The sequence below is a fragment of the Corythoichthys intestinalis genome, chromosome 1, assembly GCF_030265065.1.
Source record: "Corythoichthys intestinalis isolate RoL2023-P3 chromosome 1, ASM3026506v1, whole genome shotgun sequence".
Classification (NCBI taxonomy): Eukaryota; Metazoa; Chordata; class Actinopteri; order Syngnathiformes; family Syngnathidae; genus Corythoichthys; species Corythoichthys intestinalis.
The window spans coordinates 68,436,310-68,451,397 of record NC_080395.1 but is presented as its reverse complement, the minus strand read 5'-3'; the positions used below and the strand labels follow the sequence as shown (position 1 = coordinate 68,451,397).

General features: G+C 45.0%; 1 protein-coding gene across 2 annotated transcripts in view; it reads right to left on the bottom strand.

Moving 5' to 3' along the window:
• Positions 1-209: 209 nt before the first annotated feature.
• The window catches only part of LOC130916701 (tetraspanin-18-like), a 78,218-nt gene continuing 63,339 nt past the window's right edge, over positions 210-15,088 (bottom strand). For both annotated transcript variants that reach the window (XM_057837613.1, XM_057837622.1), the window contains 2 exons: positions 10,897-10,980; positions 210-2,898 (listed from right to left, as the gene is read on the bottom strand). In XM_057837613.1, coding sequence (XP_057693596.1) covers positions 2,851-2,898; positions 10,897-10,980 — 132 coding nt within the window. In that variant the 3' untranslated portion in view covers positions 210-2,850. The remainder of the gene's footprint in view (positions 2,899-10,896; positions 10,981-15,088) is intronic.

The following is a 15,088-nucleotide window of genomic DNA, read 5'->3' as shown; positions in this document are numbered from 1 at the left end:
CCCCCCCCCCCCCCCCACACACACAACCCCTTCCTGCTCGCTGCTTTCTTCAAACAATGAAACACAGTGAATAATCACAATAGGAGTAATCATTAAAACTGTTCAGACCAATAGGACACTCAGATTCCCATTCTCTGTGTCAAGCAGCTGAACAGGAGAGGTTAAAAAATCTAATACGTAGAATAAAGAGGAAAAATGTAATGGCTGTAGCGGAGTAAGAGTAGTGTTTCTTCACAAATCTACTCAAGTAAAAGTAAAAAGTATGGTAGTATATAGTAAAAGTATTCTTCATGGATTTAAATCCGTTTAGTTGTTCATTTATTGCACTTATTCCTTTTTGAAGTCAGATGAGACAGTAATGAAAGAAATCTCTCCAATTGATCACTTTAATTTTGCATTTATTTACAGTTTAAACACTCATAAAACACAAAGGTTTTCATATTTACAGTGCTTTTGATAATACAGTACTTTATGACTTCAGTGGTATCTATACTGCACAGTTATTTACAATCACGATTTATGTCAGAATATTTGGCAGTTTGGTTTTAAATTCTTAGCAAGAATGATTTAAAACCTGAAATTTTGGACACAAACTATTGCATTCAGATGTCCTTCGTCAATCTAATATCAATTCTGCACTTTGCCCTGCCATGGCTCACACAATGAATTATCTGATGTATCAGTTTCTCCACTTTTTACAAAGCATGTTTTGGACATGAGGATGTGTGAAATATTGAACCCAAGCAAAGAGTTTAAAATAGACAGACACTTCATTGTGCTACTTTCAAAGGGGAAAGACAGTATCAAATATCCAATTCGTCACGTTAGCAGCCATTCCGATAACTTTCGTGCACATGGATTGCTTTTTTGTCATTTCAGTGGGTTGAATTGCATTTGAAATTCACTTTGCTTTCAAGAACTCATAGGCGTAATAGTCAATAGTTGCTTTACAGCAGTGGTTCGTAACCTTGTTTAGGGTACCAAACCCCACGAGTTTCATATGTGCATTCACCCAACACTTTGGAATTATTTAAAACAATTTTTTTTGAAAGTCAAAACTGAAATATCTATGCTAGCAGGCTTATAACTAAGCAAATTCCTGTTCAAATTTCTTTACATTTTCAAAGCATGTTTGTAAACAGGTCAAAATTTGAGTCCACGCCGGCCGTAGGTCTGTTCTGCTTCCGTGTACCCAGTGCAACTGACCCATATTAGCCGAAGTACAGCTAACCACAGACTGTGATGCGAACCAGACAACATTTCCTGGCTACGGAAACCTGTTACGTGCAGAAAGGTATGTGATTTGAGCTATAGTCCAAACCATGGTGCAGTCGCTTTCACACCTATACCGCTTGGAAGCAAACCGAGACCTTTGCGGCGAGGTCTCGGAGCAGCTGTTTGGTCCGCACCTGAGTTCGCTGGTTTGTATTCACACAAGCCCAAAAGGTGGGCACCACAAACTTTTTTGGTTTCGTCCGGACCAGTGTTGTTAATTACGCCATTAGAATATAACAGCGTTATTTTTGTCACTAGTGAATCATCTAATTAATTACTTTTCCCATCTTTGCAACATCATTACCATTACTGAGGATGTAAAGGCGTGCGTAACTACAGTTTCGTTGAATCGCACGCCAGATGGAGAGACAAGAGACACACGGAAAGAGCAGAGCGGGAGTCAGGTAGGTGGTTGTGACGCCGTTACAAACGAGATGCTAGGTGGCTCGGGGTGTTAGCATAGTATTCGCGTTCCTGTTAGCATTAGCAGTTAGCGTGGCAAGCGTCATCCTAAACTCTCGGGCAACTTTTTTTTTTTTTTTTTTTTACTTACAGTTTGTGGCGTTCAGGTGGGTACAATTATTTAAAAAATAATGTACTGTTTTCTTGTTGACTATGCATTATCATCACCAAGTGGCCATTGTCCTGGTAGATGCTACAATATAATATATATGTATATTTTTTGTTGCCAAAAATAATAGCTTGCCCTAAACTTTGCTTGAATGATGTAACAATAAACCTTGTGTGATTTCTTAAAAAATCAAAACAACTAGAGTAAAGGTAGAAGATTCAGAGCCTTACCTGCATATTGAAAAATATATCTATACATATTAGGGGTGTGACGGTACATACAAATTCACGGTTCAGTACATACCTTGGTATGGGGGGTCACAGTTTGGTGCACATTCAGTACTACAGGAAAAACAAAAAGGCTATTTTATCACAGGATTTGAAAGTTTGTATACCATTACACTCTTTTATAGGTTATGACCTATGTTTATTTTTTTTAAATAAAAAAGACAAAGTTCAATCAGTTAATATAAACATATTTGATGTGAAAGACGTTATAGAATGGATCATGTAATTACGTGTAGAACATAAAAAGTAACATCGGTTAATTTGCCGGATAACTAATTACTCTTACGTTGAGGTAACTGAGTTACTAACTCAATTACTTTTTGGGAGAAGTAATTTGTAACTGTAACTAATTACTTTTTTAAAAGTAAGATTAACAACACTAGTCCGGACCAAACAGGGCAGGTGTGACTACGCCCTGAAACAACGCTTTGTCTAGATTTAGTCAGTGTACGAAAATAGAGCCCTGCGTGTCTTAACCTTCGCCGAACCCCTTAAACGTACTCATTGAAACCATGGGTTAAGAACCACTGCTTTACAGTAAAAAGTGCAGTCACATAATACTTTCGTTACTCACAGCTGAGCCTTTACTGAATATCGACTTCAAAATGACTGAGACACACAGAAAATCACTGTCCAAAAACACGTTGTATTTTACAGTTGTCTTCCTTCTTCGGCCTGTGCCCTCGCAGTGTTTGGTGAATGCTTCAACTGGTGGCGCTACTGGATGCCTCGAAATAAACACAATGCAAACAACATGGCGAAGAGCTGCAGGGAGGGTGGGAAAAAATACAGAGCTTAGTGCTGTGAACAACTTGCCACAAACAAGCAAAAAAGTACTAAATATGTGTTTGTCACGTTCTTTTGTCTATGTTTGACCACTGGATCATCCACTTCCCTAGATATTGTTCTCCTATGTTACTCACACATGACTATTGATAATTATCAATTGACAAAGCACAACAGTCATTTTCCGGTAATTTGAAATGTTTCATGCTTTAGATAGGTCAAAATGCAGGCCTGTACGCTAAGCTTTTTCATCAGGAGATCAGGTGCTCGCAAATTAAAAAATGTAGAAGCACAGAAATTTTTTTAAAAAATTTATTGATAGCTAATAGTGCACTTTTATTATAAACAGCAAATAATGTGCACATACACGCACTACCTGTATATTGGTATCTAATAGGCCTGAACGATATATCGTTTAAACATCGCCATCGCGATGTGCGCATGTGCAATAGTTCCATCGCAAGGACGTGCGATAGTTTTTTAATTTCATTTTTTTTAATCCACAAACGTTTGTTTTGAGGAAGGAGAGGGAAAAAAAAGCGCACAGCTTCTCTTTCTCTCCAGCAAGTCATCGGCTCCTCCCCCTCCCCCTGCAACAGCGGAGTGGAGGGAGGAGGGGCCGAACAGCAGAGCGGAGGGAGGAGGGCCCGTTCTCAAAGTGAAAGCAAGCAATCAACACGTTGGAGGAGCAAGGAAGACTGTATCCAAAAGGAGTTTTGGAAGTATTTTGGCAAGAACAAGACTATAAGGGACAAAAAACAGCCCTGTCGACAGTGCCTCGCCATGATTGCCTCAACAAGAAGTAATCTGTCAAACATGTGGGACCATTTAAAACGCAGGTATCTATGCATTCCTGCTACGAGCTCCCCATCAGAGGCTTTTTAGCACAGGTGGGAACATTGTTACGTGCCAACGTTATTGTCTCAAGCCTGCTATAGTGGATAAACTAATAGTCTTGGCCAAAAACCTATGAGACCCAGTTGAGAATTGCTGAGCAAGGAAGGTGGACGATATGCAGACAAATACATAACACAGCTGAAGGAATGTCTTTTCTTCTTTTAATGTGACAGCTATCAGGAAGGCAGGAAATTTGGGAGTTAAAATGGTTCTGTTATTCATCACAGTTATTTGCAGTTATTCAGTTCAATTATTTACAAGTTCAATTGAGTTTGTTTCTTTTATATTTAAATTTATTGTAAACCGTATTTTTCAAATAACTATATATAGTACAGCTGCACATAAAGTTTTGATACTTAATATTTTTGTTGAAATATTTTTACAACTTTGTTGCCGTTTTGCAGTTTTATATTGTTATATTTTGTGTAAACAACTCAGGGGACTAATGCACTTGCACTTTTATTAGTCAGATTTAATATTTAAGTTCAAATATGTTGACAACTTTGTTGTTTAACTGAGGTTTTTATGTATTGTTATAGTTTGTGAACTCTTTTGTCATATTTAATATTTTTGTTCAAATATGTTGACAACTTTGTTGTTTTACTGAGGTTTTCATTTATTGTTATAGTTTGTGAACAACTCTTTTATTTGTCATATTTAATATTTTTGTTCAAATATGTTGACAACTTTGTTGTTATTTTACAGAAGTTTTTATTTGTTATATTTTGTCAAAAACTAAGGGGACTAATGCACCTGCTCTTTTATTTATCATTTAATGTATTTGCTGCTGTTGAAGTGTAAAATATTGTATTCAATAAATGATCTATTTTGTGCAGACATGACTTCTGGATACCTTCATACAGAAATCTTCATCATTAACAAATTAAACGGTATTATATGAATACACTGTGGTCACGGTGTGTTATGTAAAGTATTTCCAAACAGCTATTCAAGTCATTTAGTGAAAATTTCTTTAAAAAAGATCTTTTTTTTTTTAATATCGCAATATAATATCGCAATATATTGCAAACCTAAAAAAAATCGCGACAATAGTTTTTTCCAATATCGTTCAGGCCTAGTATCTAAGCACAAAAAACTGTCCCATTTCAGTCAAGTCACTGAGCACGCGTGGCTGAATTCATCCAGCGATCTACTGCAAGAGCAAGGGTCAAACTCCTCTAGACTGGGCCCTTCCAGAGTGATCCTCATTTGGTCTTCTGTCAGGCAATGCTGAGGCCAACAAACCGGACACCCTTAACACTTCGGCTGCGCCTAGAAATTCTGTCCATAAAAATCATTAACAGAATCGGTGACAAAGGGCAGCCTTGGCGGAGTCCAATCTTCACTGGGAACGAAATCGACTTACTGCCGGCAATGCGGACCAGACTCTGACACCGGTCGTACAGGGACCGAACAGCCCTTACCAAGGGGCTCGGTACCCCGTACTCCCGGAGCACCCTCCACAGGACTCCCCTAGGCACACGGTCGAACGCCTTCTCCAAATCCACAAAACACGTGGACTGGTTGGGCGAACTCCCATGCACCCTCGAGGACCCTGCCGAGGGTGTAGAGCTGGTCCACTGTTCCACGGCCGGGACGAAAACCACATTGCTCCTCCTGAATCCGAGATTCGACTTCCCGACGGACCCTCCTCTCCAGCACCTCTAAATAGACTTTACCGGGGAGGCTGAGAAGTGTGACCCCTTTATAATTGGAACACACCCTCCGGTCCCCCTTTTTCAAAAGGGGGACCACCACCCCGGTCTGCCAATCCAGAGGCACTGTCCCCGATGTCCACGCGATGTTGTAGAGTCGTGTCAGCCATGACAGCCCTACAACATCCAGAGCCTTTAGGAACTCTGGGTGGATCTCATCTACCCCCGGGGCCTTGCCACCGAGGAGCTTACCAACCGCCTCAGTGACTTCAACCCAAGAGATCGAAGAGCCCAACTCAGAGTCCCCAGACTCTGCTTCCTCAAAGGAAGGCGTGTCGGTGGAATTGAGGAGGGCTTCGAAGTATTCTCCCCACCGACTCACGACGTCCTGAGTCGAGGTCAGCAGTACACCATCTTCACTATACACAGTGTTAATGGTGCACTGCTTTCCTCTCCTCAGACGCCGGATGGTGGACCAGAATTTCCTCGAAGCCGTCCGGAAGTCGTTTTCCATGGCCTCGCCGAACCCCTCCCATGTCCGAGTTTTTGCCTTGGCGACCGCCGAAGCCGCAGTCCGCTTGGCCAGCCGGTACCTGTCAGCTGCTTCTGGAGTCCCACAGGCCATAAAGGCCCAATAGGCCTCCTTCTTCAGCTTGATGGCATCCCTTACCGCTGGTGTCCACCAGCGGGTTCGGGGATTGCCGCCACAACAGGCACCAACCACCTTACGGCCACAGCTCCGATCGACCGCCTCAACAATGGAGGTGCGGAACATGGCCCACTCGGACTCAATGTCCCCCACCTCCCCCGGGACAAGGGAGAAGTTCTGCCGGAGGTGGGTGTTGAAACTCTTTCTGACAGGGGATTCCGCCAGACGTTCCCAGCAGACCCTCACAATACGTTTGGGCCTGCCAGGTCTGGCCAGCAACTTCCCCAGCCATCGGAGCAAACACACCACCAGGTGGTGTTCAATTGACAGCTCCGCCCCTCTCTTCACCCGAGTGTCCAAAACATGTGGCCGCAAGTCCGATGACACGATTACAAAGTCGATCATTAAACTGCGACCTAGGGTGTCCTGGTACCAAGTGCACATATGGACACCACTATGTTTGAACACGGTGTTCGTTATGGACAAACCGTGACGAGCACAGAAGTCCAATAAGAGAACACCACTCGGGTTCTGATCAGGGGGGCCGTTCCTCCCAATCACGCCCCTCCAGGTCTCACTGTCATTGCCCACGTGAGCGTTGAAGTCCCCCAGTAGAACGAGGGAGTCCCCAGAGGGAGCGCTCTCTAGCACACCCTCCAAGGACTCCAAAAAGGGTGGGTATTCTGAGCTGCTGTTCGGTGCATAAACGCAAACAACAATTAGAACCCGTCCCCCCACCCTAAGGCGGAGGGAAGCTACCCTCTCATCCACTGGGGTAAACCCCAACGTACAGGCACCAAGCCGGGGGGCAATAAGTATGCCCACACCTGCTCGGCGCCTCTCACCGTGGGCAACTCCAGAGTGGAACGGAGTCCAACCCCTCTCGAGAGGATTGGTACCAGAACCCAAGCTGTGTGTGGAGGAGAGTCTGACTATATCTAGTCGGAATTTCTCTGCCTCACCCACCAGCTCAGGCTCCTTCCCTGCCAGAGAGGTGACATTCCCTATCCCAAGAGTTAGCTTCTGCAGCTGGGGGTTGGACCCCCGCCTTTGGCTGCCGCCCAACGCTCTGCACACCCGACCCCTTTGGCCCCTCCCACAGGTGGTGAGCCCATGGGAAGGGGAACCCATGTTGCCTTTTCGGGCTGTGCCCGGCCAGGCCCCATGGGGACAGGCCCGGCCACCAGACGCTTGCCTTCGAGCCCCACCTCCAGGCCTGGCTCCAGAGGTGGGCCCCGGTAACCCGCGTCCGGGCAAGGGAAACTGGAGTTCATTTGTTTTTCTCATCATAACGGGTCATTTTGAGCCATGCTTAGAACTTATTCAAAATTGTAGATTTACAGTACCAAAAAAATGAGAACTGTAACCTGACTAAAGTTGAGATGCAGGACTTTTAATTACCAAATATTGGTACAGTAAAAATGCATAGTTTTTGACTGTGGCAGTAGTCAGAGTGGTTCACTCAAAATGGTACTACCTTTTCAGGAGGCTCAAATTGTTCCCACCAACTTTGAAGTAACTTTTTAATCTTATTTGAATTATATAATGACGTCAATTACTGTATATACACTGCTGACCAAAAGAATTGACGCCCCTGCAAATCTGTCAGATAATGCTCAATTTCTCCCCAATAATGATTGCAATTACAAATGCTTTAATTTATTTTGCTTGCAATGAAAAAACACAAAAGAGAATGAGAAAAAAAATCATTATCATTTTACACAAAACTCCAAAAATGGATCGGACTTTTTTGGCACCCTTTGAAAAATCCTGTGATGCTTCTGTAATTTGTGTAATTAACAGCACCTGTTACTTACGTGTGCCACATTAAAGGGGGTGGCAATAACTAAATCACACTTGCAAACAGTTAAAATGGATAAAAGTTGACTCAACCTCTGTCCTGTGTCCTTGTGGATACCACATTGAGCATGGAGAAAAGAAAGAAGACCAAAGAACTGACTGAGGACTTGAGAAGCAAATTTGTGAGGAAGTGTAATGACCCGGAGGTTAGTCCCGGCCCTGAGACACAACAAGAGGAGGCTTGACGAGGCTTTCAGTCCATACAACTGAATTAATTTAGAAAACAAGATGATAAAAAGGCTGAAAAGTGAGCCACCTTAGACTGGACGGCGTGGGATTCGGGCTACTCAGGGAGGACGGCGCTGCTCTTGCACAGAAAACAAACGATGGACACTGCAATCAAAGAAAGCACTGCAAACCAAAAAAAAAAAAAAAACACTGCAAACAAAACTTGCGTCCACAACAGCAGGCCTACGGGACCGTCTGGTGTTAAGCCCACTGGAACAATTCCCCTCTGGAACTATTGGTGGGCAGCCAGAGACTTCACTCTAAAATCGCTTTTGAAAACAGTAAAAACAGTTAGTAAAAAAATAGATAAAATGATAAAATTTTTACCAACCCGCCCCTGCTAACAATGTAATGTGCCTTTACTGACTACTGCCAGTTCTCCCTTCTTCATGCAGTGTCAACGCCCTCTCGAATCTTCTGCTCATGCCACATTTGTCGCTGACCACACTTCTCTTCCACCAATCAATGTGTCCAGGTGTTCATTAGTCTCAATTTGGAGAACCTGGGGAGAAGAGTTAGGGCTCGCACAGCGTTTGCCACACCTTTAAACTCCACTGCCTGTTACAGAAGCATGGGCAATCTCAAGCTGTCCTGCAGTCCAAGGGTATAAGATTGTCAACCCGTACTATCCGTTGGCGTCTGAATGAAACGGACTCTATAGTAGGATACCTGGGAAGACCCCACTTCTGACCCAAAGCCATAAAAAAGCCAGGCTGGAGTTTGCAAAAACTTACCTGAGAAAGCCAAAAACTTTTTGGAAGAATGTTCCCTGGTCAGATGAGACAAAATTAGAGCTTTTTGGGAAAAGGCATCAACATAGAGTTTACAGGAACAAAATGAGGCCTTTAAAGAAAACAACACATTCCCCACAGTCAAACATGGAGGAAGTTCCCTGATGTTTTGGGGTTGCTTTGCTGCCTCTGGCACTGGACTGCTTGACCGTGTGCATTGCATTATGAAGTCTGAAGACTACCAACAAATTTTGCAGCATAATTTAGGGCCCATTGTGAGAAAGCTGGGTCTCCCTTAGAGGTCATGGGTCTTCCAGCAGGGCAATGACCCAAAACAAACTTCAAAAAGCACTAGAAAAGGGTTTGAGAGAAAGCACTGGAGACTTCTAAAGTAGCCAGCAATGAATCCAGACCTGAATCCCATAGAACACCTGTGGAGAGATCTGAAAATGGCAGTTTGGAGAAGACACCCTTCAAATCGCAGAGACCTGGAGCAGTTGGCCAAAGAAGAATGGCCTAAAATTCCAGCAGACCATTGTAAAAAATTCGTTGATGGATACCGGAAGCGGTTGTCCGCAGTTATTTCGTCTAAAGGTTGTGTTACCAAGTTTTAGGCTGAGGGTGCCATTACTTTTGTCCGGCCCATTTTTGGAGTTTTGTATAAATTGATAATGATTTATTTTTTCTTTCATTCTCTTTTGTGTTTTTTCATTGCAAGCAAAATGAATGAAGATATTAATATCAAAGTATTTGTAATTGCAATCATTTTCTGGGAGACACTGAGCATTATCTAACACAATTGCAGGAGTGCCAATACTTTTGGCCAGCAGTTTAGGTCATTTAGATTGTCTTTTCATATGTTGTATGGAAAGAATTGACACTACTATTATTAAATGAAATATTCTCATTATGTTCAGATTTATTTGTTTGATCGTCTGATTACTAGCCTACATGCAGGTTATGCTGTTACGGTGTATCACAAAAGTGAGTAAACTCCTCGCATTCCTGCAGATATTTAAGTATATCTTTTCATGGGACAACACTGACGAAATGACACTTTGACACGATGAAAAGCAGTCCGTGTGCAGCTAATATAATAGAGTTGATTTATTTTCCCCTCAAAATGACACAAAATATAGCCATTAATATCTAAACCCCCGGCAACAAAAGTTAGTACACCCCTTAGAAAGTACGTACATCCCCTAATGTCCAAATTGAGTACTGCTTGTCATTTTTTCCTCCAAAATGTCATGTGACTCATTACAGGAGTGCTGTCAGCATTGCTGCAGAGATTGAAGAGGTGGGGGGTCAGCCTGTTAGTGCTCGGACCATACGCCGCACTCTACATGGTGTGCATGGCTGTCCTCCTAGGTGGAATCCTCTTCTGAACACGTTACAAAAGAAAGCCCACCTGTCTCATCAGACCATAGGACATGGTTCCAGTAATCCATGTGCTTTGTTGACATGTCTTCAGCAAACTGTTTGCGGGCTTTCTTGTGTACAGTCTGCAGAACCGTTTGCTCCTACATTCTTGCAATATTTGTAAAATATAATATCGTCTTCTACTGTTAGCCAAAGAAAAGAGTTTGAGGAGGTTTTAGCCAATCTGATCGGAATTAGTAAATCTTATGGCTGCCGGCATATCTTCAGACTAGATACCGTCAGACCCAGAAAGCATCTCTTGCAGCATTTCTCAGCCAATTTCCTCTCAAAGCTCTTACATTTTACATGAGCAAAATGCGAATTAAAAGGGCAAAATCTGCACTCGCACTTGTTGTCCCATTTATTTTTCTCTACTCGCAACAAATTATTTTTAGGCGCAAATGCGAACAAAATACTCACACTGTCCAGCCCTGAATTGCCTCGCTTTGGGTGCGTTAGGTCTAATTTAATGATTGTAAAGATGGCTATATCTATTTGGACGAAAGCAAAAAGAAAGTTATGAAAGTAAACATACCTCGATTGTCAGCACCACAATGGCAAGCGCTCCTGCAGTGTAAATGTAGGTCTCAAAGTAATCCATCACTGCAGAATAACACCCCTGTAAAAAGATAACTAGTTAACTCATTTGCTCCCAAAGACTTATAAATACGTTCTATTTTTGATTGTTTCAGTGTCCCAAAGACGTGATTAAACGTCTTTTACGTTTTTTTTTTTTTTTTTTTTTACAAGAGACATCTCTGGGTTCTGATTCAATTAAGCTCCAAAGCACCAAGCTGAAAATCCATTTTAAAGCAATAAAACTGGCCACTGGAGGGCAGTATCGCATTTGGCAAGACCCGCAACCCGATCCAACGGCAACGAACGGCCGGGCCGCACGGTTGGGACGCTGAAGGAAGACGACCGAATGGAGACCAACCTAGAGGACGCCCGGTATGCCAGGAGCTGGACGAACGAGCAGAACGACCGGGACCACCAGTGTAGCGGACGATGCCCTTGAGTCCGTGCTGCTCGCCGGGCAGACCCCGCAGAGACTCAAAAAAATCCATCTTTATGAGACAGGCGGCGATGAGAGAAAAGTTTACCCCGGCTGTCGCAGCCACAACAGCGTCATCTCTCAGTTAGTTATGTGTAAATAAATTGTTACTTTGCTATCAAAAGCTGTATTTGTCTTGTTGTTTATGTTATTTTGTAAAAGGAAAACATTGTTCAGATGTTTGGGATGTAACTAAAGCAAAAAATAGCTGTATTAAAGTCAAAATTATGTTTGAAATGTATGCTTTCACAAAAAGCTCAATTTCTCAGTTTTTTCATCAGAAATGGGAAAATTGCTCAAACTAAGCTATTTTCTAATGCTGATTTCTAAAGAATGGAAAAAGATGTGAACTTGTTTTTTCCTGCTAAAAGAAGAGAGTATAATCTTTCTTTTGGTGAGTTCCATGTTTATATAGCAATAGAACAGAATTTTCTGTGGGCCTTGCAAAATCAGTCAAAACCCAGTAAAATGGCCAGGAGCGAAGGGGGTTGCACTGGTGAAAATGGCTGTGAGTGAATGGGAGTTTTGTTGAGTTTTTTCTTATAATGTCATAATCTTTTAAAGGTGCCATGCTTAATGTTTTTCCAGCCTCAAAGGTGATTGTTGATGCCTCAGTTCGTCTCGTTGCAAATTACCAGCAAATGCAAACATTTGGTTTTAACTCGGCCTGAAGGAACCCCCCAATTCTATTGTCTTACACCGCATATCACAGTAACATTCATTTGACAAAAATATGATACCTTTAGTTCACGCTCGCCCATAATATGAACATGTTCACGAACGATCGTTCTTTGAACGTGTTCGTGCACAACACTGGTTGATGCTTTAACATTTTTAAACTGTGTTGTTACAGACCACAGTAAAGATGTGATTGAGTAACGTTGCTGTAATTTTACATAATTATTGATAAAATAGGCAAAGTGACTAAGCAGGGCATTAAAGTGCCTATGACACCAAAATGCATGTTTATTTCATATTTCACACGGTATTTTATGCTCCTGAATGAAATGAACCGCTTGGATGTGTGTGGAAGCGATAGTTTTATGTTTGATTTTTTAATCCCGCTGTTAGGGCCTCCGCGCCTCCTTCCTGAGCCCTGCCTCAGGTGAGGGGATTTAGCCTGATTACAGGTCTGATGTCAGATGGGTGGAGCGGCCACAGCTGTGGGCAATTACCATCAGCCAGCTTTAAAAGCCCAGCGGACGCACCACCACATCGCCCGATCAACTCGTCTGTTACTCACGTCAGTTGTATCTCGCATTCCTTACATGATATCTTTGCTCACTGGCTCACGACTACCTTGCTTTCGCCCCAGGTCCTGTTTTCTGCGCGCCCCTCGTCGGATTCCACGCCTGCCTCCCTTCCGAGCTTCCTCGTCAGCTCAACTACCCCGAGCCAAGCAAACTTCCACCCGCCACGCTCTTCTTGCGATTGCTAATAAAATACTGCTCGCCAGAAGTTGTCTGCATTGGGATCCCTTCCTGCTCACGCACAACCTAACAGTTTGATCGGGCCATAATGGATCCCGCAGACAAACCCGCCGACTCGCCCACGTCACTCCACGACCACCACCAAGCCATAGAATTCCTCTTCAATAAGGTAACGGACATTTCCCATTCACTCCATGCCATACAAGAGCAGCTCACACCACCTCCGCCAGCCCGATTAGCCCAGTCAGCCCCACGTCACGCCGCTACCCCTCCGTGCCACATACCCGCAAGCAACCCGGCGTCATCGACGACGGGCCGAGAGCCTCACGTCCCCGCACCGGCCCCGTACGACGGCAACCTCGGCACTTGTCGCGCCTTTCTTGTGCAATGTAGCCTGGTGTTCGAACAACAGCCATCTACTTACCGGGATGACCGGGCGAAGATAGCGTATTTGATCAGCTGTCTCCGCGACGCCGCATTGGAGTGGGCTTCCTCAGTGTGGCAGCATAATTCCCCCGTGTGCAATTCCTACGCCTGCTTCACAGACGAAATGAAAAAGGTCTTCGACCACCCTGTTCGGGGCAAAGAAGCCGCCAAGCGACTCATGTCGGTGCGCCAGGGAGCCCGCAGCGTTGCAGAGTTCGCCATAGAGTTCCGAACGCTGGCGGCGCAAAGCCGATTTAATGACGAGGCGCTACAGGAAGTTTTCATCCGGGCACTGAGCGAATCCCTCAAAGATGAACTAGCCACAAGAGAAGCTTCCTCGCTTGATCACTTGGTCGCTCTTTCGATCAAGCTGGACAATCGGCTACGCGAACGACAGAGACAGCGCCGGGAGCAGCTGGAGGCTCCGCCCGCCCGCGTCTCTCTCCCCCGGCCACTTTCGCCTCCCGGTCCGTCACCCAGGGCTGCGCGCGTGCACGGAGGAGCGCCCCCGGTCAACAACCCGGAGCCTGTGCAATTTGGCCGAACCAGACTAACTACAGGTGAACGTGAACGAAGATTTAACAACAAATTATGTATCTACTGTGGAACAGCAGGACATTTCCTCCGCAACTGCCCAATACGCCCGGGAAACTCGGGCTCGCCAGTAGCAGAGGGGCTACTCGTGAGCCATATGAGCAACATTCCCTCTCGCCGGCTCCAACTCCCGGTTACGCTCTCCTGTAGGGCCCAGTCACGGACCATCACCGCCTTGGTGGACTGCGGTTCAGATGAAAATTTCATCGACGGGGAGCTGGCTCATCAATTGGGGTTGGCGACGCAGACTCTCTCTGCCCCTTTACAGACCACTGCCTTGGATGGCCAAGTCTTGTTCCGTGTGACCCATCAGACCGAAGCCGTCAACGTGCTCGTATCCGGTAATCATCGGGAGGTGAGCCCTTTCCTCGTATTCAGGAGCCCTCGCTCTCCTCTTGTCCTCGGGCTGCCTTGGCTGAAAAAACACAACCCCTCCATTGACTGGTCACACCCCAAGATAACCGCCTGGAGCTCGTATTGTCACGCACACTGTCTTCTGTCGTCACTAATGCCGTCCTGCCCTGTCCCTGAAGTGGAGCCACCCGACCTCTCCACAGTCCCAGAGTGTTATCATGATCTCGGGCAAGTTTTCAGTAAGGAACGCGCAGCTTCGCTACCCCCACACCGCCCGTACGACTGCGCCATTGACCTCCTCCCAGGTGCAGTCCTCCCTAGGGGGCGCCTGTTTTCGATCTCACGGCCTGAGAGGGAGGCGATGGAGCAGTATATTAAGGAATCCTTGGCAACCGGCATTATACGGCCGTCCTCTTCCCCGGTGGGCGCCGGATTCTTCTTTGTGCCGAAAAAAGATGGCGGCTTACGCCCGTGCATTGATTATCGATCGCTGAATGACATCACAGTGAAGAACAAATATCCGCTCCCGCTCCTCGAGTCTGCGTTCACCCCCCTTCAGGACGCCACCATATTCACCAAACTTGATCTCCGTAGCGCCTATCATCTCGTCCGTATCCGAGAGGGGGATGAGTGGAAGACCGCATTCAACACCCCCCTGGGTCACTTTGAATACCTCGTTATGCCGTTCGGTCTCACAAACGCCCCCGCCGTCTTTCAGAACCTCGTGAACGATGTCCTCGGAAACTTGATCAATCGGTTCGTGGTGGTCTACCTCGATGACATCCTGGTCTACTCTCGCACCCCCCTTGAACACCAGGAACATGTCCGTCAAGTACTACAGCGTCTACTGGAGAACAAGCTCTTTGTTA